At 52.2% G+C, this 25,820-nt stretch overlaps 1 protein-coding gene across 7 annotated transcripts in view; it reads right to left on the minus strand.

Annotated features, from left to right (window-relative positions):
- Positions 1–254: 254 nt before the first annotated feature.
- The window catches only part of ARHGAP8 (Rho GTPase activating protein 8), a 53,793-nt gene continuing 28,227 nt past the window's right edge, over positions 255–25,820 (minus strand). For all 7 annotated transcript variants that reach the window (XM_019739249.3, XM_074326529.2, XM_019739251.3 and 4 more), the window contains 9 exons: positions 23,200–23,331; positions 22,012–22,098; positions 18,901–18,999; positions 17,382–17,492; positions 6,537–6,610; positions 3,781–3,858; positions 2,870–2,998; positions 1,322–1,425; positions 255–694 (listed from right to left, as the gene is read on the minus strand). In XM_019739249.3, the coding sequence (XP_019594808.3) occupies positions 320–694; positions 1,322–1,425; positions 2,870–2,998; positions 3,781–3,858; positions 6,537–6,610; positions 17,382–17,492; positions 18,901–18,999; positions 22,012–22,098; positions 23,200–23,331 (1,189 nt within the window). In that variant the 3' untranslated portion in view covers positions 255–319. The remainder of the gene's footprint in view (positions 695–1,321; positions 1,426–2,869; positions 2,999–3,780; positions 3,859–6,536; positions 6,611–17,381; positions 17,493–18,900; positions 19,000–22,011; positions 22,099–23,199; positions 23,332–25,820) is intronic.

Consider the following 25,820-nt stretch of genomic DNA (forward strand, 5'->3'; position numbering starts at 1 on the left):
CCAGAGGCCCCACATGCGTGAGCGAGCCCCGACAAGACCAGAATCGCCCAGCTGACCCACTGACTGTCGGGCCAGAGTAAACAGCTGCTGGTTTGTCACACAGCATTACAGCTGCAATAGGTGCTGGATACAAGGCCCTAGCCAATCAATTCCCATTTTCAGTTAAGCCATGTCCGGTTATAATTCGAATAGATCCATCCTCTTGTCTCAGCCCACAGCTTAAAAACCAGAACCAGGGAACTGTCACTGGAAGGTTCAGTAAAAGTTCATTTAATGGCAAATTTACAAAACACACAATGCGAGCAGAGATGGATAGACTTCAACGTGATATTGCCAGCACTAGTGGAGTCTCCAGGCCAGTGCCAGGGGACGGAGGTGCAGCGGACAGAGGTGCAGCGGACAGAGGTGCAGCGGACAGAGGTGCCACGGACGGAGGTGCCGCGGGCGTGGAGATGCCTCTGGAGGAGGGGCTGCCTTGTTCTCCTCCCCCATCCGAGCCGGCGCCCAGCTCCCCGCGGGCGTCCGGGACGCTAAAGACCTTTCCGTGGTACTCGATCAGCAGCTCGGTGAACAGGTTCAGGGGCACGAGCGCGCTGAGGGAGGACGCCCCCTGGGACGGCCAGATTAAATTCAGCCCAAAGACACAGGCCAGATTGGAGCTGTTCATCTTGTTAAAAATGCTCTCCCGAGACACCTGCAGGACACATGCGAGGCAAGGGGAGTGACGCGTGGGTCCTGGCAGTGGGCAGAGTGCTGGGCTGGGAGCCACCAGCCAGCACTGGGACCTTGTGCTGCTACCGCCCTGCTCCCGGCCTGTTTCCCCGTCGCAGAGGGAAAGGATCAGCCTTGATGTCCCAAGGGACCCTCTGGCTCTGCCCTTCTTCTGGGGTCCCTCCAGCACCCTCCAACTCCTCTTGTACTCCAGAGGACTCAGGTCCACTCAGGTAGTGGTGGGGTCTCTGGCACAGTGAGCATGAGCACGGCCTCTGGGTCACGTGCCCAGATGACCTGGGGACACAGCCCCTCCCTCCAGAACTCACCTGGCTCAGATGATGTGGGAGCAGCGGCCCCCAGTAAAGAAAGTCACGGGCAGTAACCAAAGGCAGCCAGGGATGGGAATGGCAGGGGCGGACCCGGTGACCCCGCCTGGCACACGGAGGGTTTCTCAGTGGAGTTATTGCCCACTAGGCCTTGGATGAACTCCTCTGGGCCAGGGAATGGTATTCCAAGCTGAGGGAGGGTGTGACCCCAGACCCTGGGCTGTGCGGGCACTGACGTGGAGGGCAAGGCCTCCTGCCAGCTCCCTGCTTTGTCCACTCACCTCATGCAGGAAGCCCATGAGGTAGTTGAGGACGGCGTAGTTTTGTTCCGGAAGGCTCTGCAGGATCTGGCGGCAGTAGGTCACCCGCAGGCTGCTCTCCACACCTGCAATGGCAGGAGGGTCCTTCCTGAGTCCTTCCCGGGGGGAAGGCACCGCGGCAGGGAGGACCGACTATCCCATTGTTGGGCCTGTGGCTCCCATTTACTTCCCGGCCGTGCGGCTGTTCTCAGCAAACCCCTCTCTTATGCGAGTTCTACTCCCTTCTTCACAATGGGCGCTGTAGCTGTGACCTCCCAGAAAGCCCAGAAAGCCAATCACTTTATAAGTGGGAATAGTCCAGGCCAGCGGTTGGCAAACTACAGCCCGGGGGTCAGATGGCCTATTTTTGTCAATAAAGCTTTGCTGGCACAGACCCACACCCCTTCATTTACATGTCATCTACGGCTGCTTTTGCATTAACAAGAGTTGAGTCTGGCCCGCAGAGCCTAGAATACTTACCACCTGGCCCTTTACAGAAAAAGTGTGCCGACGCTCTAGACTAACTTAACCTGTTTACGATTCTCAGCAGCTCAGGCCCCACCCCCACCAGGGGCCTGAACACAGCTGCGCCCGGCTCTGAGACCCCCAGTTCCCTCATAAGTGCATCCTCCACTGAGCTCCATAAACTTCAAGTCAAAACTCAACAATCACTGACTCTGGGTGGTGAACACACAATGTGATGTACAGATGATGTGTTATAGAATTGTACACCTGAAACCTATGTAACTTTACTAACCATTGTCACCCCAGTAAACTTCAATGAAAAAAAACACTCAACAATTAACAAGCATTCCGCAAGCTCCTGCTGGAGAAGCGCGCGCGCACACTCACACACACACACACACACACACACACACACACACACACACACACAGAGTCCTCCAGTGCTAACCTCCCGCTAAGCCTAGGGCAGGGTTACCGTGAACACTCCGTGTGCTTTAAAACACAGCCCCTGCTGAAAGACACCAAAATTCCCTAGTGTGAACGTTCTTGCTGGCTTTTTAATAAAAGCCGTTCTTTCGTGACCTCAAGCTGTTGTTGGGTAATTTGAATGGACCTGATGTTCCCATGTGCAGGAGTCCGCCATCTTTTCCTGGAATCAGCTTTCCAGCCTCAGCTCCTCTTTCTAAGAACTATGGTCCCAGAGCAGATCCTAGGGCAAGGTCCACTTCCAGCTCTCACTGTGGTCCCTCCAAGAAAGAGCACTGACTGGCGAGCAGGAGGGAGCAGCTCGCTGTCACAAAGCCACCGTGGATGAGGCACTCACTGTGTGCTGGGAATCACGCCAGCAGACCCTTGGCCACCTTGCTGCTCAGCCCAGCTACAGCTGACAACCCGACCTCACCCATGGACACTGGTGGCCTGGCTGAGGTTGGCAGGGGCTCAGCAGGAGTTCAGGTGGGGGCAGCCCCCTCCCCTGGCCCGCAGCGCCAGATGGCACCAGGAGGCCAGGCAGCCCCCACGCCCCCAGCCTGGCCCTTGGCAGGTACCCCTGGGGCAGGTACGTACTTGTGATCCCCAGGATCTGCTCATAGGCCTTGAAGGTCAACAGCGGCTGGGGCAGCTCCCGCAGAAAGGTCTTCAGGATCACGGCAGGGATGTGGACGTCCCCATAGTCATCAAAGTTCACGGGCTTGCCTGGACACAGAGCAGCCTGCCTCTGAGCTCTGACCCTGGGCTGGGGAATTCCTGCTTCACACCGGGCTCTGATGCAAAATGGCTTTAAACCTCCCAACAGGAAAAGCCTTTGCTGGAGCCACATGTCCAGGTGATGAGTCTGTCTTCTCCTGGAAATGGGGGTGCTGTCACCCCACCTCCTTGCTTCTCCAGGGTGCCTGGCAGAGGCTGGGGCGTGCTACTGAGTTCCCTGCTGAGTGGCTTGGTCCTGCCTGGGATGCCAGGGCTCGGAGGTCAGGGCGCCGGCTCTCACCGTCCCCAGTGCCCAGCACACAGTGCTGAGAAGGGCCAGTCCTGTCACCTGATGAGTGGGAATGACAAGAGTGCGTGCAGTAGTGGGGAGACCTCCTTGTCAGTGAGCTGTTTTACTGATGTCACTGGCGTGCTGACCTCTGACGCCATGTCCCTTACCCACAGGTGATACAGGGCAGCTGAGGAAGCCATTCTGTGCCAGCCAGAGGGGCTGCCTGAGGGAAGCTCCATGAAACAATGCCCTACCCACCTGGCTTGAGAGTGTTTGACAAACCCTAAAGGCAGAATGGCATCGGGTGGCCTCCTGCCCCGGGAGGCTACGGGCCTGAGCACAGGACTCCCCTGGACAGCTACCCCTAGTCCTGAGATATTCCGGGGCCTGGGGGACAGGGGTTACGCTGCCTTGGGTATTGGGGCTCGGAGGCCCTGGAGGGCTGTGCAGCTCGGGGGGCGGGAGGGTCAGGGTGAGGGGTCTCTGGGAGCTGACTCACCTTGATTGTAGAGCCGCTGGATCTCGTGGACAGTCTGGACATTGGCCGATCTCCGGAACAGGCCCTCTGTGTGGAGTCCTGTAGGGAAAGAGCCTCCAGGCATCTCACAGGTCCCAGAGGAGGTTTCCAGAACATTGACTCCCCCTGCCTGCACGTCACCCTTCTGCGGCTGGCAGGGAACTCTCTCCAGTCTGGTTCGTTTCTCCTCCCCACTATTCATTACCCACCTTTATTTATTCCTCTCAATTTAAACTTTTCCATATTCCCCAATCCTAATTCCCCAATCGCCCACCTCTGTGGCCCCCAGGAAGGGAGATTGGAAAGAGACTGACACCAAAGTCAGACAGACTGGGGTCCAGTCCAACTCCGTCTCATCCAGCTGTGTGACCTCGGAGAAAGTACTTAGCCTCTCTGGGCTCAGCTGCCTTGTGTGCAGAGTAAGGCCTCAAGCCCCTGCCTCCAAGGGCTGTGGAAAGGATGGACATGATAATGTGTGGCACGTGCCAGGCACCCAGGGGGCTTCCAAACATGCTGCTTCCCTTTCTTCCCATGAGTGTCTAGAGCTGACCTGTCCAATAAGGCAGCCACTCGTACACATACATGGTGATTTAAATTTAAAATAAAATAAAAACTCCAGTCACCAATGCACGAGCCACATAAGTGCTCTTTTGGGCTACTGCCATGGGTGGCTATTGGCCCCCATTCTGGGCAAAACAGACACAGAACATTACCAAGGTCCTTGGGCCCCCATGCTCTCCCCTCCCCCACTCCCCAGTCCCTCTCCATTCTGAAGCTGAACGAGCTTTCAACATGCACATGGTCTCCGATCAGCCCGCGTGGAGCCTTTCCCTGCTCTCATCAACCAGAGGACAGCTTCCTGTGGACTCTTGCCAGGACCCACGCGTCTGGCCACCGCTGCTCCACTCTCCTGCCCGCTGCCCCTGTGAGCCCTCCATCCAGCTTCCGGTTGGCTCCGTGCTCCTTCCTTCCCTCAGCCTTTCCACGTGCTGCTCCCCTCTAACGGAGGGCTGGTCCCTCTCTTTTTTGCTGAGTGACTGTAGTAGGCAGAATTCTGAGCTGGCCTCCAGATTCGTGGACCCTGGTCCACACACACCTTCTCCCAAGTATTCAGACAGACACTAATCTAGGTGCCGCAGTGAAGGAATTTTGCAGATGGCACTCAGGTCCAAGGCAGGTGACCTTAAAATACGGAGAGTATCTTGGGTGGGCCTGACTAATCGCGTGAGGTTTTAAAAAGGGACCAGGTTCCTCCTGGCAACAGAAATTTGGAGTACGGGGTCGGGGGAAGGCAGGGATTTGACACGTGGGACTGTCTTCATTGGTGGCAGAGGCCACCTGGGACAGAAAGAGGTCTGTGGCTGACAGCCAGCAAGGAAAACAGGTGTCTCAGAACTACCACTGCAAAGAACTGAATTTGGCCGACAATCTGAATGACTGCAGAAGTGGGTTCTTCCCCAGCGCCTCCCGGAAGGAACACAGAGCGGCCAGCACCTCGTGTTTAGCTTTGTGAGATGCTGCGCAGAGAACGGTCCCCGAGGGACCTGGACTTCTGATCTACAGAAACCGTGAAACCATAAATCCATGCTGTTTCAAGCCACCAAGCTTGTGGTGATTTGTTACACAGCACAGCAAACTAATAAGGCGACCTCCTGCCCGAGTGTCAGAGCTCAGGTTTCCCTGATCTCTGTGACCAGCTCTTCCCTGTCACGAGAGTCTATGGTTGTCACATTACAGCTCTATGGAGAAAAACGTAATGAAGACAGCTCTCAGTCCACACCGTGAGCCCAGAAGGTGGGACCGTGTGCTGCGGCCACCGTGCCAACCCCAGTGAGTGAATGGTTAATTCACAGGTTCATTCAACAAGTATATACTGAGCTCCTAATACTTGGGCTGCTTTTCTTTTTTTTAATGAATAAAGGAATTGACATATTTAAAAAGGGAGACTCCCTTTCAGTTTCTGACTTTGGCCTTCAGGCACTATCTTTTGTCCACGACAAATGACAGCTGGTCCAAGCAGACACAGCTTCAAACACCAATCAGATCCCCCAGCTACAGAGCTGCCATCTCATAAAGCTTTGTTAAGATTAGAACACACAGCTCCTGGGTCACACCGGGTGACAGACACCAGGGGCCCCAGCAGTGACAGCTCCCACTTCCTGTCTGATGCATGCAGCCCTGCTCCTGGAGGCGGCCATCCCTCCTTGGCAGCCGTTCCTCCTCCGTTAGGATAAATGCAACCTCCACACCCCTTCCCTGTGCACCGGAGCTCTGGCCTCAGGAATCATGGAGCAGCCAGTCTCAGCCCCTCCAAGTCACCCACCCCACTGGCGCTGGCATCTGCAAATCAAGCTCATCAATTGTGTCAAGGAGTCCCTTCCATGGACGGCTTTACATGCGTCATCTCATTTAGGCCCCACAACAACCCTGTGAATCAGGTACTGTTATTAACCCAATTGGACAGATGAGGAAACAGAGGCCCAGAGAAGGGAAGTAACTGGCCCAAGGTCACACAGCTAGTACACAGTGGAGCCAGGATTCAAACCCAGACAGTCCAGGTCCAGAGCCCATAGCTGGAGCCGCTGTGCCTGAGCCCATCCCACCCTGGTCACCCACCTTGCACAGGTTCCCGTCCTCCAACTCCCTGGCCTGGGGGTGCTATGGACCCAAGACAGGCCTCCCAGAGAGGTATACCTGGCAGCTCTCACGTCCCTGGGCTGGAGCCAGCTCTCACTCACCTTTCTCTTTCAGGTATGTCACGGTGAACTTCAGGACTGGGGGGATGAGTTCACCTTGATTTTTGTCTTTAAGGCTGAGGGGAGAGGAAAGAAAGCACGAGTTTTCACCTGGGCGTGATGGGTGATCACAGCAATCACGGCCTTTGGTCCCGTCCACACGCCTATGAAGACACAGGACCGAGGAGCCATGCAGGGAGAGAGCTGCAGCCGTGGCCCTCAGGAAGCAGGTGGTCTGGCGGCCAAAAGAGAGGCAGAAAGAATAAAAGTGATAAAGCAGCATCTGAGGGCTCCCCCAGAGAGATAGATGCCCATGATACAGGGGAGACCTGGGGTAGGGAAGCTTCACATGGGGCGACTACTGAGCTGGGTTTTGAGGGCCAAGTAGGAGCCTCAGAGGACAAAAGAGGGGGAAGGGCATTCCAGACAGAGGGGAACACACAGGGGAAGGTCCAGAGGCATGAGACGTGGCTGTGAGGGCAGAAACGGGGACCTGGCCTGGATGCTGATCAATCAAAAAACACACTTGATGAAAACCTAGTACGTTGCCTCAGACGGGCTGTTAACACTTGGTCTCTTACTGTGCTAATTTGATACAGATTCACATAAGGAAACTTTAAAAATATGTATAAATGTAAAAGAAAAGCCCTCCCAGACACACACACACGTACCACAGCCAGCGGAATCAGGGCCTGAAGCCAGAGCTTTCAGCTCTACAGAGCTAGTGTCATTCTACTGTCCCTAGTGGCTCCCACTTCACGTTTTTCTCTTTCCTTGTGGGCTGAATTTTCTTGCCCCTTTGAGAAACTGTGCTGGATTGAGGGGAAAAAGACTCTTAAGTCAGATATCCCGGCTGAGGTCCTGCTTTGCCACTTATTAGCGGAAAAAAAAAGTGTGTTTTTCTGTTCTTAGGTATTGTGTTACACATCAATTAGGTTCATTTGGTTGACTGTGTTGTTTGAGTTTTCTAGACTACTTATTTTCTGCCTATTCTATCAATTACTTACAGAAAGGTATTGAAATTGGTTATTAGAACGGTGTGTCTTTCTCCTTCCAGTTGTATCAGGTTTTGCTGCACGTTACTTTAAAGCTGTTACCAGTCTGTACATTTTTAGGATTAGTATGTCTCCTTCGTTGTGATGAAATCCTTGGTCTTACAGCTTCTTCTCAAGTCTATTTTGTCTGATATTGATGCAGCCATTGCCACTTTCTTTTGGTTAGTGGCTGCGTGGTATACCTTTTTCCTCCTCGTACTTTGAGCCTATAGCGTCGTGTATATTTTAATATTTTAAATAACAGTAAGATCTTCCTCTTTTAAATCCAATCTTAGAATACCTTTTCATTGGAATGTTTATGCCACTTATATTTAATGAAATTTCAATATGGCTAGGGTTAAACCTACCATCTTGCTAATTGTTCTTGGTTCTTCTTCCCTCCTTTCTTAACTTGGTTTTGCATATTAATTAATATATTTTAGGATTCCATTTTATCCCCGTTAATATATTAGATATATTTCTTTATTTGTGTTGGGCCTGTTTTTACAATACATATATTTAATACAGTATGGTCTACTTTCAAATAATATCATACTACTTTACTTATAGTGTAACCACCTCATAACAGTATAATTCCACTCCAACCCCGTCCCCTTTGTTGTCACTGTTATGCATTGTACAGTACTCCAAAGTATTAGGTTGGTGAAAAAGTAATTGCGGTTTAAAAGGTTAAAAATAAGTGTAAAAACAGCAATTACTTTTGCACCAACCTAATATTATAAACCCCACCTACTTTATTATTTTTGTTTAAACAATTGACTTTCAAAGCTATTCTTAAAATAAGAAAATAAATTTACTTTCTATGTACTCATATATTTACCATTTCTGGCATTCTTCACTCCTTTGTGAGGATCCAAATTTCCACTTGGCATTATTTTTCTTCTGTCGGATGAACTTCTCTTAATATTTCTTATAGTGTAGGTCTGCTGGGAATATATTCTCTCAGCTTTTGTTTCTCTGAAAAAGTTTTGTCTTTGCATTCATTTTTTGAAAGACATTTGTTGGGTATATAATCTTAGGTTGACAACTTTTTTCCTTAAAAAGATGAAAACTTTTAAAACTTAAGAGATTTTGCTCCATTGCCAGCTGGTTTGCATCTTTCCAATGAGAAATCTGCTGTTACTTGTATCTTTGCTCCTCTGTATGTGGTGTCCTTTTTTTCTGTTTGCTTTTTTCTCTTTGTCACCGGTTTTAAGCAATTTGATTACAATGTTCCTTGGTGCAGTTTTCTTCACATTTCTTATGCTTGTGGTTCACTGAGTTCCTTGGATCTGTGGGTTTTTATCAAATTTGGAAAAACTGAGGCCATTATTTCTTTAAATATTTGTCTGCCTTCTCCCTTTCTGGGACTCCAATTATCCATATACTAGATGGTAATATTATGGCACAGGTTAGTCTTTGTTTTTTCTTCGTGCTTCCTTTTGGATCATTTTTATGGTTATGTTTTTAAGTTCACTAATTTTCTTCTGTGATGCCTAATGTTTTGTTAATCCCATTCAGCGTGTTTTTCCTATTAGAAGTTATATTTTTCATCTGTAGAATTTCCACTTGGTTTCTTCTTAAGATGACTCTTCATCATGTTTGTGTTTTCTACCACCGGCTTAATGATCTTGTCTGCAAATTCCATCATTTCTGTCATCTCTGATGTGATCATTCATTTTATGTGTTCACGTGACTGGACCACATTGGGGGCGCACGTATTTGGTTAAATGGTATTCTGGGTGCGTCCATGACGCTGGTTTTGGATGAGATTAACATCTGAGTTGTAGGCTGAGTAAAGCACACTGTCCTCCCTAATGTGGGTGGCCCTACCCAACCTGTTGAGGTCCTGAACAGAAGAAAAGGCCCAGTGAAGGAGAATTCTCTCTTCCTGCCTGTCTTCAAGACAGGACATCCATTTTTCTTGCCTTTGGACTCTGACTCGGACGGGAACCCACACCACAGGCTCTCCTGAGTTTCCAGCTTGCCAACTGCAGCCTTTGGGACTTCTCAGCCTCCATAACCACGTGAGCCAATTCCTCGTGACACATCTGCTATTTGGTTCTGCTTCTCTAGAGAACCTAGACTACTACACTGGGGTCTGTTTCTATTGATTGAGTTTTCTCCTGATTATGGATCAGGTCTCCCTGCTTCTGTGCATGACTTGTGATTTTTCTTTGGGAATTTTACACTGTTGGTTGCTGAATTTTATTGTATTTCTCTGAATGGAGATGAACTTTCTTCTGTCTTACATTAAATCGTTGGGCATTTTCCACTTGCAGTCTCAGGAAACTCTTGCCAGAAGCTCCGAGCCAGCCTGCAGGAAGTGTGGCCACCCTGAGAATGTCAGGCTGGGAGCCTTGGACCCTTGGCCCCTCCTAACTAGGCACCAGCTGGACACCACTGGTGACTTTCCCAATGCCACACGGAATGAATTTGCCTGGCTGAGCTTCACCTAAATTCCAAGCCCAAAGAAATCAGGATATATAGTAAAATGGCTGTTGTTTGAAGCAGCTAATTGCTGGGGGAACTTGTGACACAGCAATAGATAATGGGAAAACACAGTCATGAATGGATAGGGCCAGGACACAGACCCATGCGTCTGAGCCTAGAAACCTGTGCTCTTGTATACTGTGTTTCCCTGAAAATAAGACCTAGCCAGACCATCAGCTCTAATGTGCCTTTTGGAGCCAAAATTAATATAATATCCAGTCTTATTTTAATATAAAACTGGGTCTATAATAATATAATATAATATAACATAACATAATTAATATAATATAATATAACATACTATAATATAATAATAATATAATAAATATAATACCAGGTCTTACATTAATTTTTGCTCCAAAAGGCGCATTAGAGTCTTATTTTTGGGGAAACACTGTATTATCTAATTCCCATTATAATTTTATTAGCCCAAATGAGAGCTCGGAGATGGACACTGCGAGAGGCTAGGTGACCAGCTCAAGGTCCCGCAGCTGTGAGGTGGCAGCCCGGGAGGCAAGGTTGGCCTTGAATCAAATCTATTTTCTTTCTGCACAGACTTATCAGGTGGACGTGGGATCAGTGCTGCTTTTCACTTAATTCAAGATGAACAGAGGACTCTTACATTGGTCCACACGAGTGATGACGATTCCTACTTCATCAACAGCAATGACAGGCCTTGGCATGTCCTGACCTCGATGGAAACTTGGGCTGCTTGGTGATTTCTCTTCTGCTGAAGCTGTACGGCTGGGACACCAAACAGCAATCCGGTTGGTGAAGGGGCCCTGAGACTGCCACTGCCACCGCCTCTGTGGGTTGTGCTGCTGTAAGAATGTGGGCCAGACCCTCCCCGCCCTTCCCATGTGCCCCTCTGAGGGAGGAGGAAGTCTGGGTCCCAAGCAGTGTCCAGGCGGTCTCTTCTCTGTGTCCCTGGCAAGGGAGGAACACGAAGGATAGGTTCTTTATCGCCCAGGGTGCTCCAAAGCTGTGGGCTCTTTTCCTCCTGTTTCCTTTGGGACCAGACACACCCATGCCAGTCCTGGCCCCGCCCTGAGCTGGGTGGCCCTCAGCCTATCTCTTAGCCTCCTCAGACTCAGTTTCCCCATCTGGAAAGCAGGAATGCTGGAAACCTCCCTGCAGGGAGCTGCAAATATTAAACAGTAAAGGGTGCGAAAGGCTTTGTTCAACTGCAAGTCAAAGGTACTGACAATTAAAATCATTGGAACGCTAGGGGCTGAGTGACTTCTCAGGACAAACACAGGTAGCCCATTTCACAGATGAAGAAACGGGCCAGCACACTGCAGTGACTTGCCCAGGGTCACACAGCTAGAGCCTGGGTCTGTTGATTCCAAAGCCTGAACTAGTTACTGTTCCTACTGAGGGTCCCAACTGAGACCTACTGAGCAGGCTGGACCCTGATAAGCCGTGATCGCGGTGGTTGCCAAGAGGCCCCTTGGCCTACAGCTAGCTGACACCTTGTGTTTTACAAGCAGACTTCCAAAGCAGGAAGGGGGCCTGTGAGATCATGAGAAACTGAGGTTCCAGAACAGGAGGGTTTGCCCAAAGTCACAGGGCTTCCAGTAAACCATGCTTCTGTCTCTGGGCATTTAAAGAGCACCGACATTCGCCCTGCGCCTCTCATAGCATAGCACAGAACAGGGACCCTGACATTAAAGTACTGCTCTCGATAGCGCAGAGACCACAATTTGGATCTCCGTTCTCCTCCCTTCCCCTCCCCTCCCTGCCCCTCCCTTCACCTCCCCTCTCCTCTCCTCTCCTACTTGCTGGCTCAGAAAGGGGTTTACTCAAGGGACTGACTGAGTCCGTGCAGAGAATGACAATTGCTCCAGGGGACTCTGGATAAAACATGCATGTGCTCCTGGCTGGGTGGCGACACCCAGGGCAGCAGTGACGAATCCTCACACCAGGTCCCTTCATGCATCTCCGGGTATGCGGGCCAGGGCCAGGTCTCTACAAGGATGGACTGTGCTAAACCCACACCCTGAACTAAAGTTCCGAGGTGCACGCGGGTGGGGGGCTCTCGGAGGCGAGTGCAGTTCACCGGTGGGCCCAGCATGCTCCGGGCCAGCCGTCTGCCCCCCGGAGGGCACTGGGACTCACAGCACATAATTCTTGCTCGTACCCCCTCCCCTCGAGTAACTGAGATCCTGTTCTTTCCCTGGTTTTGCATGCAAGGAATGCACAGAAAGGAGAGGTTCTGGCTTTTTAAAAGCAGTAGGAATAGGAAAGAAGGAAGGGAAACCTGCAATTACAGTGATAACACGTGTGTGGAACAGGCCTGCCTTGCTGGACACGCAGGCTTCCCCCAGACCTGAGACGGTCATTGGTCTCACGTCCCCTCCCAATTTCCGAAACAGGATGGATGGCTGCAGCTCACATCACTGATCAGCGAAGGTCTCAGCCACAAAGCCAGCCAGGAGGGCCTGGGCGCCTACAGAACTGGGCAGTGCACGTGAACATCAGAGGAAGCACCGCATTGTGACAACCTACTGTGCGCTGGGCGCACTACTAAGCCTACTGGCTTCATCATGGTGTCCCCGTTTTCACAGAAGACCACACTGAGACTCAGGGAGGCTAATTGTTTTATCTGAAGTCACGCAGCCTAGGGTTCAAACAAATCAAATCTGACTTCCCAGGCCTTGTACCTGCACAGGCTGTTAATATAAATTCTGAAGGGGGTGGGGGTCTGGTACACAGCGGGGCTGCTGGGAGGTGGCAACCAGCCCAGGAATGCTGCGATCCACTTCTGCACAGCTGGCCCTCTTTGCGAGGCAAATGAGGAATAAGAAACAGTTTGTACCATCAGCTAGACCAGTCCTGAAAAGTCTAATGGAGTGGGGGGTCCTGGCAAGTCAGGCTGGCACATGACTTAGAACCAGAGCCTAGGGAGGTCCATTCCCTACCCGTGGGGCCGTTCCCAAACAGCATCTTACGCTGTCTGCACAGCCACTGGTGCAGGAGACCAAACACGGGTGTACCCCGAGCACACGGGGAAAGGGCAGAGAAAGCAGAACCCATCGCCTCGTCCCCTGCAAAAGCGGGCCCTGGCTCAGATGAAACCCTCGCGCTGGGAGAGAAGCAGAGGCCAAAAGGGCCACGTGGTCCTGCCCACTAATGCACTGAGCATCCCGGAATCCATCACCGTCAGATCACTAACAAAAAAGGGCAAAACGAGTACCTTGAAAACTACAAAACATCCCTTAGAGAAATTTAAAAGATCCAAATAAACAGAAAGACAGCCGTGTTCATGGATTCAAAGACATAATATTGTGAAGATGGCAGTACTCCCCAAATCGATCCCCAGAGACAGCACAATCCCTATTGAAATCCCAGCTGCCTTTTGCAGAAACTGACAAGCGGATTCTAAAAATTAATATGGAAATTCAAGGGACCCAGAATAGCCAAAACCATCTTGAAAAAGAAGAACACTTCCAATGTCAAAACTTACTAAAAGCTTTGGTTATAAAGATACCGGCATATAGATCAATGGAATAGAACCGAGAGTCCAGAAATAAAGCCTCACATTTACAGGCAATTAGTTTTTCACAAGGGTGCCAAGGCAATTCAATGGGAGGAAAAGTAGTCTTTTCAAAAAATGGTCCCCATTTGTATCGTGGCATCAGGGAAGGCTTCCTGGAGGAGGGGAGTATGAAGGAGGAATGAGAGCAGGGGAAGCACTGGGCAGCAGGAACTGGTTCACAATGTCTGCACACCCTGTTGTTAACCTGTGGCCCTGGAGGGGGAGGAGGGCAGGGTTTCAACTCCAGTTACAGAGAAAGAAACTGAGGTTGCTAGCTTGACGTCCCAGAGCTGGGATGTGACCTGCTTCCCCTCCCCCACCCGAGGGTGGCCCCTCCCTCTTCCCACTAGGCCATGGCTGCCCAGATAGGGCTGTACTAAATACATATGTACGTTTCCATTGTCCCACTTCAGGGAGGGCAAGCCAGCAAAGACCTCTTGAATCTCTGATTTCCCCCTTCGTATATTAACTTAATTAGCTGGTTCTAAGGCGATAGCTTTCTGTTGTGTGCTTTGGAACTTAACTTAGCAAATTAACATTTGTGAACAGGATTTGGTTATGAATTTTAATGACTTTCATTCATTCATAGTGCTTTATTTAATATGTTTATTGTCATTTTATTAAAGTCATTCACAATGAAACAGCATAAAATATTAATTTATAGAGGCAATCGCATGGATTTTCTCTCAAAGTGGCGCACGCAGAATGTTCTCAAAGGTTGTGCAATGATCATCAGTCCCTAATGATATAACGAACTGATTCTTACAGTGACAACTGGTCCTGAAATAGGAATGACCCACGGCCCGTATAAGGGACATTTCTAATATCTGCCTTCGATCTGCTAACTGACAGCTCGGGAGATCAAATGCTGCATCAACACATTCTGCAAGGCACCTGCTCAAAACACAAGGCCACAGGGCCCCCCGGTGAACTTCACACAGCCGAGAGGACCACACAAATTACTAACCATTTCCCATACATTGTACTCGGGTGGATGGCTTTAGGAATTGGGTATGGCTTTGGTTTTTCATTTTTAAAGTTTCATTAGACAGTAAGGAGACAGAAATAGTTGTGAACAACAAAATAGCCAATCTGAAAGGCATTGCTGGATTTGTCAGGCTTATTAATGATGGAAAGGCCAGTGGCCTCAGCCATGGCTACCAAGGACCCCTGGGCATCAGAACACACCAAGAGCAGCAGAACCTCAGGACGGGCCAAAAGCATCAAAGCTGACAACAGAAGATTCAGAAACAGGTGAAAGGGTCACAGATTGCTTGGAAATCCAGGGCCTGCTGTCTGGGCCTCCCTGGGACCCTATTCTGAGATCTGAGTTCTCACCAGCGCCCCCAGAGGGGCCCAAGGTCACTGCAGGTGCGTTCCCCATCCTGCATTCCTGGGGGCCATTAGGAGCGGTGGGGATCACACCAGCATATATTTAGTGTTTAAAAAAGGAACAGGAAGGGCCGTTTGGTGAACTTTTGCTCCAGATATGTTTAGGGGAACATCCATCCTATTTGAACACATACTGCATTCGTGAAGGGCTTACAAAATGCCCCTTTAAGGGAACACCACGACTGTGTGTGTGGTTGAGGAGGCAGGGGGTGCGACCCGACAGTCTAGAGCTGCGCGCTTAAATAGTTAGAAAGTCAGCACCTCAACTGCACTGGCCACATTTCTAGCGCTCAACAGTGACACGGACAGCGCAGACCGTGTCTTGCATTGCCGAAAGTTCTGGAAAACACGGTCTATCTTAGCTGCTGTGACACACTCGAGGAACCCATTCCCACCTCTTCACCTGCATAACAGCCCCACCCCTCCTCAGCTCCGTCTCCTGGGCGCCCTCGTGGCCAGCGGCCAGCTCTCGTCCCAGTCCCTGGAGGCAGACTCTGGCTCTGGGAAGAAGATTTAGGCACAACTCCGTCCCCCACAACCACACAACCACCCACCTCTCACTGCCCCATGTTAGTTTCCTACGGCTGCTGTAACTACTTACCATAAACTGGTAGTAGTTCAAAACAATACTAGTTCATTATCTCACTTCTGGAGCGGTCAGAAGTGTAAAATGGGTCAGCAGGGTTGTGCTCTTTCTGGGGGTCCTAGGGGAGAATCCGTTCCTTGCCTTTTCCAGCTTCTAGAGGTGGCTGCATTCCTTGGCTCGTGGCCTCGCAATATCCCAGCCTCTGCTTCCTGCTTCTGTCCTCACATTTCCCCTCTGACTCTGGCCCTCCTGCATCCCCCTTATAACGACCCTTGTGATGACACTGGGCTCACCCAGATAATCCAGGGTAACTCCCCATCCCAAGGTCCTTAGCCTAACCACACCTGCAAAGTCCCTTTTGCCATGTAAAGCACTATTTTCACGGCAACAGGACATGGGTGTCCTTGGGGCTCAGTATTCTGCCCAGCATACCCTCCTCCCTGTCCTCCTCCACTCTAGGCCCAGAAGAAAGACGTGGGGCCCCAGGGCCGTGTCTGCCGCCCCAGAGCCCGTGAGAGAGGACAGTGAGGAGCCCCACAGCCAGCTGCCTCGGGAAGGACAAGGAACAAGAACAGGGTAGCACGTGGGTGTCCCCCTACCCTGTGGCCCAGACGCCGCCAAGAGCCTTCTCATTTCTCAGCCTTCCAAGGTGCTTCAAGGTCCAGCACACAACTTAAAGAGTCTCAAATTTGTATGTAAGAAAACAAATCGCATGCAAGTTTCCAACAAGAAATGAGTAATTTGAATGGAACTGAGCAAACTGCTCTCCAGGATCCCACCCCACCCTCCCGGCTCTGCTTCCCCTGTACACTGTGTACATCAGACCCAGCTGCCTCACGTGACTGCAGGATGAAACATCTCCTTTGTCCTCTGCCATTCCAGGTGACTTGGGGCCTGGCCTCCTGCCAGAAGCAGAGGAGAGGCGGATGGACAAGGTGCTCACCGCTGAGTGGGGGGACAGCTGAGGACTCCCCATGGCAGCCTGCTCAGATTGGAGCTGCGACAGAGCAGGCCCACATGCAGTTTGGGGCATCAGTGAAGGCTTCCTGGAGGAGGTGTCACTGAGGTGAGTCTTAAAAGAGATGAGTTGGTCTGGCTGGGTGGCCCAGAATCCTTTACAAGTCATTAAAGGTTAAAAGATCACATTACCCAACGCATTCATTTCAGAAATACGGAAACAAGCTGAGAGAAGGGAGTGAGTTCAAGGTCATGTGGCTAATGAGGGGTCAGAGTAGTCAGGAAGGACAGGGTGTCACAGTAACAACAGTCCCTAAATCACAGCAGCTGAGCCCAACAGAGGTTTACTTCTCACTTGTGTTCTGTGTCTGGCGTGGGTGTCAGCGGGAGGCCTGCTGTGGTCACTCAGGGATGCAGGCTGGGAAGGCACCATCTCAACCTGGCTTCCGTCACCACGAGAGGCAAACTGCACACTGGCTCCTAAAGCTCCCCTCCCATGTGACCCATCCCACAGCTGCTCCGGTCTCAGTGGCCAGAGCAAGGCACGCAGCTACGCTTCACTTCCAAGGTGGTGGGAAGGGTCCCAGCCCTGACCTGGGGCCAGAACTGCCTGGGAGCAGCAGTGACAAAAGCTGGGGCAAGAACCCCAGATCCCTGGTCCGCTGCCCCATGTAGGTGCTCAGACACACACAGCAGCGGGCACGCAGCCTCAATGACAAGCTCACGCTTCAGTTTTCCTGCAGGGTTAAGCCCGGCTACCAGAGACGACGGTCTGGGAAAAGCTTCCCCACACACAGAAGCGGTCCACGGTCCCACAGAGGAAACGAGAGCAGGCCAGGCTCACTTACTATTGCAGACTGACGCCAAACTGCTGGGTGGGCAAAGGGGGCCGCGGCGGCGGCGTCTTGGCAGGAGGGAGAGGCCTGCCCTTGTGCAGGTTCCGCAGCTTCTCGTCGTACCTGTGGACACAGCAGAAGCCAGGTTCTCACCTGGCAGGGGAGAAGCCTAGGACCACACGGGGCCACCTCCAGGGGCTGTCTGGGGGCCAAACGCCCATGAACATCTACGGGATACCCGAGTATCTCATCCTTCTGGGCCCATGTGCCACACCGCTCTCTCTCTCTCTCTCTCTCTCTCTCTCTCTCTCACACACACACACACACACACACACACACACACACACACACACACTTACAATCCCCCATTGCCATGGGGTGTTCACACAAAAAGCAGGAAGGATGGTCTAACCCCTGTCAAATGTCCAGTCTCTCCTGCCAACCCCTGGCCAATATTTCACTGACATGTGTCCGCACAGGGGCTTCCCTCTCCTGGAAACAGCCTTCCCTGGCTTCTCAATATAACCAACTGCCCCTTTGAATCTCACTTTAGGAGTCACCTCCTCCTGGAAGCCTTCCGTGATATCCGCTTTCCACTAGTCCCCTCCCTAGCTGAGTTAAGTGCCTCCTTGCCTCCTGCATCCCCTGTCATCACTGACTTGTGGTCCACACTACCTGGGAGTGTCCTGAGGGCAGGGGAACTCCCCACACAGCTCTATATCCCCAGCACCCCAGTACCTTGGTGCCCAGAGGGGGCGTACCATCTCTACTCCCCCTGTAAGGCTGCCAACCTCACCTGCACGCAGCTTGGCAAGCACCCTGCTCCCTCACAGGAACCCCCCAAGACAGGGAGATGTAAAGGGCAGAGGCACCCAGGCAGGGTTAGAAGGTGCCCGGGCAGGGTTAGAAGGTGCCCAGGCAGGGTTAGAAGGTGCCCAGGCAGGGTTAGAGGCACGGGCTGGACAGGGCCCCGCCCTGAGCTGGCTGTGGAGCCAGAGCCACTACACGCCTGCCTAGGCTCCTTCTGCTCCCAACACCATACATGAGAGTCTGTGGAAAGGGGGAGCACCACTTCTGTGTAAAATAAAGCAGCAGACACACCAATTAAGCTTTCAGCAGAAAGCCCTGGATAGCTTGTTCTCCAGGGCACCTGCCACAGGCCTGAGAACATTTCACTCTGTACAGTGTTATACACACGTGAGAAATAGCCCCAAGTCTCTGCTCAAAGCAAAAATGCTAAACACCGAGGCAGCGAACGGCAGTGACCACTATGGTTATTTTTTCAAATCCATTTTGTAATGGAGGGTGAGAAAAACATCGGGTCCACGCACATAACTGCCCTCGGCCTCGCTTCTCTGAGTCAGCAATCAGCATCTTTACTGCACATTTTTGTGGATGCCACAGATTTCTGAGCCGGATCTGGCCGGCTGGTTGGAAATGAAGCCTTCAACCTTAATGGGGTGGGTCCAAGACGTGTGGATACACACAAGGACGGTCCACACTGCCGCTCTCGTAACGGGGTCTGACTCACTGCAGAACTTCCGGGGGGATGGCCAGCTGGTCGCATTGGAGGTGGTCACGGAGCTCACTCAGATGGTTGAAATAGGTGACTTTTTTCCCAAACTTGTGACTGAAAAAGAAGAAGCGAGAGAGTGAAAATGATTGGGTGGCAACAGAGAGGCCAGGCGTGGGGCGGGGGGGAGCAGGAAAACAGCGGTGGTATTTTTCGTATTAAGAAAATGTAACTGCTGACACAATTTAAAACCAGGATATAACAGAAGCCGCCCATGCCTGCAGATGTTTCGCTTTCTGAAGACCTCGGATGCATCAACCACTCTTGGGAGTCTCATCTGCATAAATATAAATACCCGCCTCCAGTATGAATCTGCTGTGAATTTGCATAGACACAGGAGACGGCGTGGGGGCCAGGGAGCCCGAGGGTACAGGGAGGGCAGCCTCCAGTGGGGTTTCCCACACGGCCATCCCCTCTCTCTGTGAGGGTCCTGTGAGGGCAGAGACCACATCTGAGTCCTCAGTGGTTTCTCTCCAGGACGGTGTCACTCTGGGGACCACAGTGGGGTGAGCACGGCTGCCAAGGCCAGACGAGCCCCGGCCGAATCAACTCACCCACCTTGCAGGGCCTCAGTCCCCTCTCCTAAGTGAGACTATTTACGCAAACCAGTCCACACTGTCCTACACCTGGTAGACATTACTACCTGTGTCCATTGTTATTGTCAGGCCTCCTAGTTTCCTGAGCTGCAAAGTGGGGAAAGAACAGGAAGATGGAATGGGTGGGACGTGCTCGGCCAGCGTCCGCACCTGGCAAATGATCACTACCTACCAGACCGTTTTCACAGCGTCACTGAAGTATCACTGAGTGACACAAAATGGCACGTATTTCATGTACAGAATTGGATGCCTTTGGACATGTGTGTACAGCATGACGCTACCTCCACAATCAAGGTGACAAGCATATCCATCATCTCCAAGGGCTCCTCGTGTCCCTTTGCTTCTGTGTGTGTGGGAAGAACATTTAACATGAGATGCACCCTCCTACCCAATTTTCAAGTGCCGGATACCGTATTGTTACCGCAGGCTCTGGGCTGTCCAGATGCTTACAACCGCCTCATCTTGTAAAACCAAAACTGGTTTGTTTCATCCCAAGCCCACTTGAGTCCAGAGCCCCCGGGGAGGCCCAGCCACATGCACCGGCTCCCCCTAGTGGATGAGGGGGAATCAGACAGGGTGCCAGACCCCCAGCCATCTGCACTGATGGGCAAAGGAGACCTCGCCACCGCCTGGGGGACAGAGGTGTCAGCTTCAGAGCTGCAGGGAGGCCCCTCGTGACAACACAAGAGCCCCTTCATCTTTCTCTGTGTTTCTGGTGCCCTTCTCCAGCCGGCCAGGCATTTGCTGGACACCAGCCTCTGCAGATGGAGGTGGGGCCCTGCTTCCTGCCTCTCACACCTGGAAAGGGCCTCAGGGCAGCTCATCCAGGGATCCCAATGAGGTGTGTGTGGAATCGCCAGGCCCCACCCCAGAGGGTCTGAGGCAGGGGGTGTGGACTGGTCCCGCCCATGGCAGCCAGCGGAGAGCCACTGAGCTTGCCCACCTGCTCTACCCTTGGATACAGAGTCACATGGGCAGCCAAGGCACAGTCGACATGGCCCCGACCCTGATTCCTGTGGTCCTCCCCTGGCACCTGTTTATGTCCATGCCTGAGGCAAGATAAGGGGCGGAACCACACAGGCTTGAGATGGAATCCCAGCAGAGCCTTCGCTCGCTGTGTGACCTCAGGCAAGCTCCTTAACCTTTCTGAGTGTCAACCTCCTCTCCTCTGGAATAGGGAAAATACAGCTGACTTCATAGGATTGTTTTGGGGTGCCTGGCACATAAGGTACATAGGATATCATAATTAAATTAATCACAGAAGGATAATAAATTTTAAAAACACTAGCAGCTAACACTGAACATTTGTTAGTGCCAGGGAGACCCCATTCTAAACACTGTGGGTATGAAGTCAGTGAGTTGTTATAACAACAGAATGACTGAAGTAGCATCGACAGCCACACGGGGAAACTGAGGCAGAGAGAAGGTGCCTTTCTTGCCCAGAGTAATGGGTAGGCAGCGGCATTGCAGTCAAGCCTGGGTGGTCTGATTCCAGGACCCCACATCCTCTAGGCTGCAAACAGCAGAAATGGGTGATTTTTTCCCCCCAAGAACTTTAGAGGTTTCTAGAACTCTTAGAGCTTTTATAGAATGAATGGCAACACCAATAAACAGAACACCTGAATGGCCTTCTTGGGCAGTAGGGTCACCAGGACTGGCTCTCTCACTGCGTCAAATACGGCACCAGCGGGCTGGTCCTGGTTAAACAAAGTAGACGAACAAAACCCCACCTTCCCAGTAGGTGCGTGTCTGCAGCACAGGCAACCAGGTGAGAAAACTGGCAGGGAGTTCTAGTAAACCGAAATGAGCTCTCTGGCCCCCAAAGTCTCTCCCTGTGTTCAACGGGGAACCAACTCAAGTCCGCTATTCCAGGAATCCTCCAAGTGGAGACGGCGGAGCTGAGAATCACATCTGACCCCAAGCTCAGGCTTCCTGGAAGAAGTGTCAAAAGAAGGGCCCGACCCCGACGACATACCACCTCCTAAAAAGATTTTCATTCCAGATCAGATCTAAGCCGTCCACGACCTCCCTATTAGAGGGACAAGCAGGATTTATTAACAGGGAGGGCATCTCAGAACACCCAAAAGGCCATCTACAAACTGGGGATTCTGCTCAGCCCCCTACCACCTGGCAAACACACCTGCTCACGTCTGCAGGTCTCAGGACTCTGCATATTTGGCGGGGGTGGGGGTGGCACAGGGTTCCTCCAGAGTCACATCTCACCATGAGACGCGCTGGGAAGTTTCTTCTCAAGTCCCAGAGAGGCCCAGAGCGCAGAGGGGGCTCGGAAGGCAGGACTGGGCCTCCACCAGCAATCTGGGGATCGCAGAGTACATGTGTGCGTGTGCGTGTGCACATGTGAGCACATGTACATGTGTCCGTGCTCACCAGGTGAGACGAGAGCGTCGGTGGGAACTTGAGAGGGGCCAGAGTACGAACAATATGGACGGCGGTCAGCAGACAGGCCACGTACCTGATGAGGGGTTTGAAGACATTCCACAGGACTTTGATGAAGTTGGTGGGATGCACGACATAAAGGGCCTTCAAGTTCTTCTTGTATCTGAGAGGGAAGGTGAGACGACTTCAGAGCAGAGCCTTGGACACGCACCCTGAGCTAAAGAACCGCTTCAACCGTGAACCTCAGAACCTTCGCTTCTCGCCAGAGCCAATTAAGGCCGGGGACCGGACTTAGAAAGGGTCCAAACATGGGGAAAATCAGGACCCTGCCCACCACCACTGCCAGGCGTGCACACAGTGCTTTAGGTGGCGAGACCGGAGCCCCCACTTACTGCTGCTCGCTCACGCCAAGACCAAGGGCAAGGGGCACACGGCACCCACGGAGGGCGTGTGGCTACAGCTCTCAAACTGAAACTTCACAGACCGTTCATCCCCACTTCTCTGCTAGGAACTGATCCGGGGCGAACGAGGGGTTCATGTGCAGCTGACAGCAGGCTGCGAGGTGGGCCACAGGGCGCCCACACGGGGACGCAAGGCACCCTCTGAAAGACAAGGCGCGTCTTCGCTTGCCTCCCTTCCCCCTTCCTGAATAATTCAGTCCAGAGCCATGAAGCTGAGCCAAGGCAGTTGGCTTCCACCCAGGGTGGGGACAGAGGTAGCTGCGCACGCCGGGGTCTGAGAGGGCCAGCAGGGTGGCCGTGGGACCTGGCGGGGACCCCGCCTGCCACCTGCTTTTGTGCTGCCCACAAGCTAAGAAGCGCTTTACATTTTTACATGGTTGAAAAAATGAAAACAATAATAGTTCATGACATAATATGTGAAAACGGCTGAAGTTTACAATCTCAGCACCCACAATGCTCTTCCTGGAACATAGTCCTGCCGACTTGTTTACGTGCAGTCTGTGGCCGCTCTCGCGCTCTACGGCAGAGCAGTTGTGACCAAGACCTGACGGCCCATAAAACTCAAATATTGACTGTCTGGCCCTCTCAGGACACGTGTGCCCAGTCTAGGTGACAACACTGGGCAGAGCTGCTGGCCCGGAAAGGAGGTGACCCCTCTTTCCCCAGCCTCGCTCACCGGACCACCCTGCCTGGCCCCTGCTGTCCTGCCCTTGTCACTGCTCAGCTGTGACCCCTCGTGTCGTCCGGGCACCCCCTCACTCAGCCCCCATCCTGAGGTCCGCCTGAGGGCCCAGGGCACGTACTTCCTGTCAAACTCCTTGTAGGTGGTCTGGAGCCACCTCAGGGACGGTTTGTTCCGGCTGTTCAGCCCGTAGTGGAAGTAGACGATGGTGTAATCGCTCTCCACGTACTGGTCCAGCGTGTACTTCAGATACCTGGGCACAAAGCACAGGCTCGTTTATGAAAGTCACGTTCTTGTTATTGGTTAACCACGTAGGCTGGGGTCACCCGGGGGGTGCCAGCACTGAGACTCCACCCGCCAGGGGACCCAGTCCTCATTTGTTAGATGACAACGGAGACTCAGAGACATCAAGTAACTTACACAAGGTCACACAGCTAGTGAGTGGGTGTGGTAGGCCGAATATGGTCCCCGAAGGGCATCCACGTCAAATTCCTGGAGCCCGGGAACGTGCTCTGACTTGGAAAGGGTAGTAGCAGGTGTGACTAAGTTAAGGATCTTGAGAGGAAGAGCTAATCCTGGGTTAGCCAAGTGGGTCCTAAATGCGTCACATGTGTCCTGATAAGGCAGATATAGAGGAAGAATCTCGGAGGGGAGACGGCCACGTGAAGATGGAGGCAGAGCAGAGCCACGCAGCCCCCGGCTCAGGAGGGTGCAGGATGGCACAGAGCCATCAGAAGCTAGAAAAGGCAAGGAGAGACCCTCCCTCCTCCCCGGAGCCTTTGGAGGGAGTGGGGCCGTGCGCACACCCTGATTTCAGACTCCGGGCCTCCAGGACTGTGAGAGAATGAATGTCTCTTGTTTTATGCCACCCAGTGTGCAGTCATTTGTTATAACCATCACAGGAAACTGACACAGAGGATGAGCTGGGATTTAAACCCAGGACCGACTCGCCAGCCACCTCCATCTCAGACTCCCTGCTGCTCTGTGCATTTCTAGAAGCAAGCAAGTCCGTTCTGGGTTTGCTCCTAATATTTTCGGATGTTAGAGCAGGATCCTGACTCTGCTTAACCTTTTCATTTGATGACATTCACAATATAGGCTCCACAAGTCTCCGTGGCCACTTCTAAGGGCTGCATAGCCCTCAGTGCCCCCCGCGGCACAACTATGGACACACTGTTAAAGCCCTCATCCGTGCATCTGCAGGGGGACGAGCCGTGCAACGACCATCCCAAACCCCTGCCAGCACCGTGGCAGGGGCTCCTGACATCGCACACACCAGGTCATCGTGTCATTACCTAGAAGTGCATCTTGCAATTAATCCAGCCTGGCGTGCCCCCAGGAACCCAGGCCTGGCTTCTCTGAGGCTGTGGCTGGGAGCTCTGGGGTCCACAGTGGACAGGAGTCCCCAGAACCATTTCGGGAGAAAACCCCAGCAGACTCTGGCCGTCTGTAAGCACTGGGCCGGCCCTGCCTGGACACCATAGCGGGTCTTCACCTTGCACGAAAGGATATCAGCTTCTCCTTTGCTGGTCTGATTCCTAAACGTCAGAGTGCCCTCTGCCCAAAGCACTGACCATCTGGACTGCCAGCCTCACACGTACTCACTCAATCCTCCCCAAGACCCGGATGGGAACTGTTATGCCAATTCTACAGTAGAGTTCGCTGAGGCTGGCAGGGAAGCAGTTAGGGGCCGGGTCAGAATGTGAGCAGAGCAGCGCGGCTCCAGAGTCCACTCTCTTACTCACACTTTCCCACCCCCAGAAAGCCACCTGTTCCCAATCATCCTCCGCCTTGATGTATAAAAGCTGACCTCACACGGTACATGATTTCAGCTCACCGATTATAAAAGCAACTTCAACTACCACACACCCTCCAGCACATTGTCTCAAATGCCCTCTGGACTAAGCCACCAGGACATAATTCACCAAAGTCACCCGTCATCCAGTGGCCCTCACACACAGAACCCAGGTCAAGATGCCCAATGTCACACAGAGTCCCCGGGCCGTTCAGAACTACACTTCTGAAAGGCTGGTCCTGTCTGCCTTTCTCAACGCGTTTTCAAGAAAAAGGAAACAAGGGGAATGTCTTCGCTCAGCTCACTGTCCACACTGGGCACTCCTAGTAAAAGCGGGCACCTTTCCTCCAGCCCAACGTGCCCCCCAATTCTTTCCGCAGTTCTTGCTGAGTTCTTCTTGGTGTCCAAACACACCTGCCACACGTGCTAAGCACAGGAAGTCATTAAATTACTGGTTGAGCTTCAAAGACGTGGACTTATATCTTCACCCATTTCAAAAACTGGAGCCCACACCTGGCCACGGCAAAGCCATCGTTCGGAGGTGGAGAGGGAAGATGACACTCCTCTAGACTGATTTTTGCCTAAATGCTGTGGAAAAGGCTAAGCCTTAGGCCTCTTCCTCACAAGGCCGAAAAGGCTAAGCCTTAGGCCTCTTCCTCACAAGGCCGAAAAGCCCATGGGGGACCTTTGTCTTAAATCAGAAAAAGGGGCTCCTTCCTCTAGGCAGCCACCTTCCAGCACTGGGTGAGAAGAACGCCAGCTGCATGGTGGCCCCTCATTTGGATGCCCTTGTGCAGTGAACAACCTACACAACTGTTCACAGCGGCTGTGCTTGAATCTCCATCTAGTAGTGAAGATTTCTTGGGCAGGGGCATGAAAGAGCACACAACATACTAACTGTTGGCAGAGGTACTTTTTCTTGGATTGAGGTGAAAATTCATAACGTA

The sequence above is a fragment of the Rhinolophus sinicus genome, chromosome 1 (assembly GCF_057876585.1).
Source record: "Rhinolophus sinicus isolate RSI-liver-muscle chromosome 1, RSI-T2T, whole genome shotgun sequence".
NCBI lineage: Eukaryota > Metazoa > Chordata > Mammalia > Chiroptera > Rhinolophidae > Rhinolophus > Rhinolophus sinicus.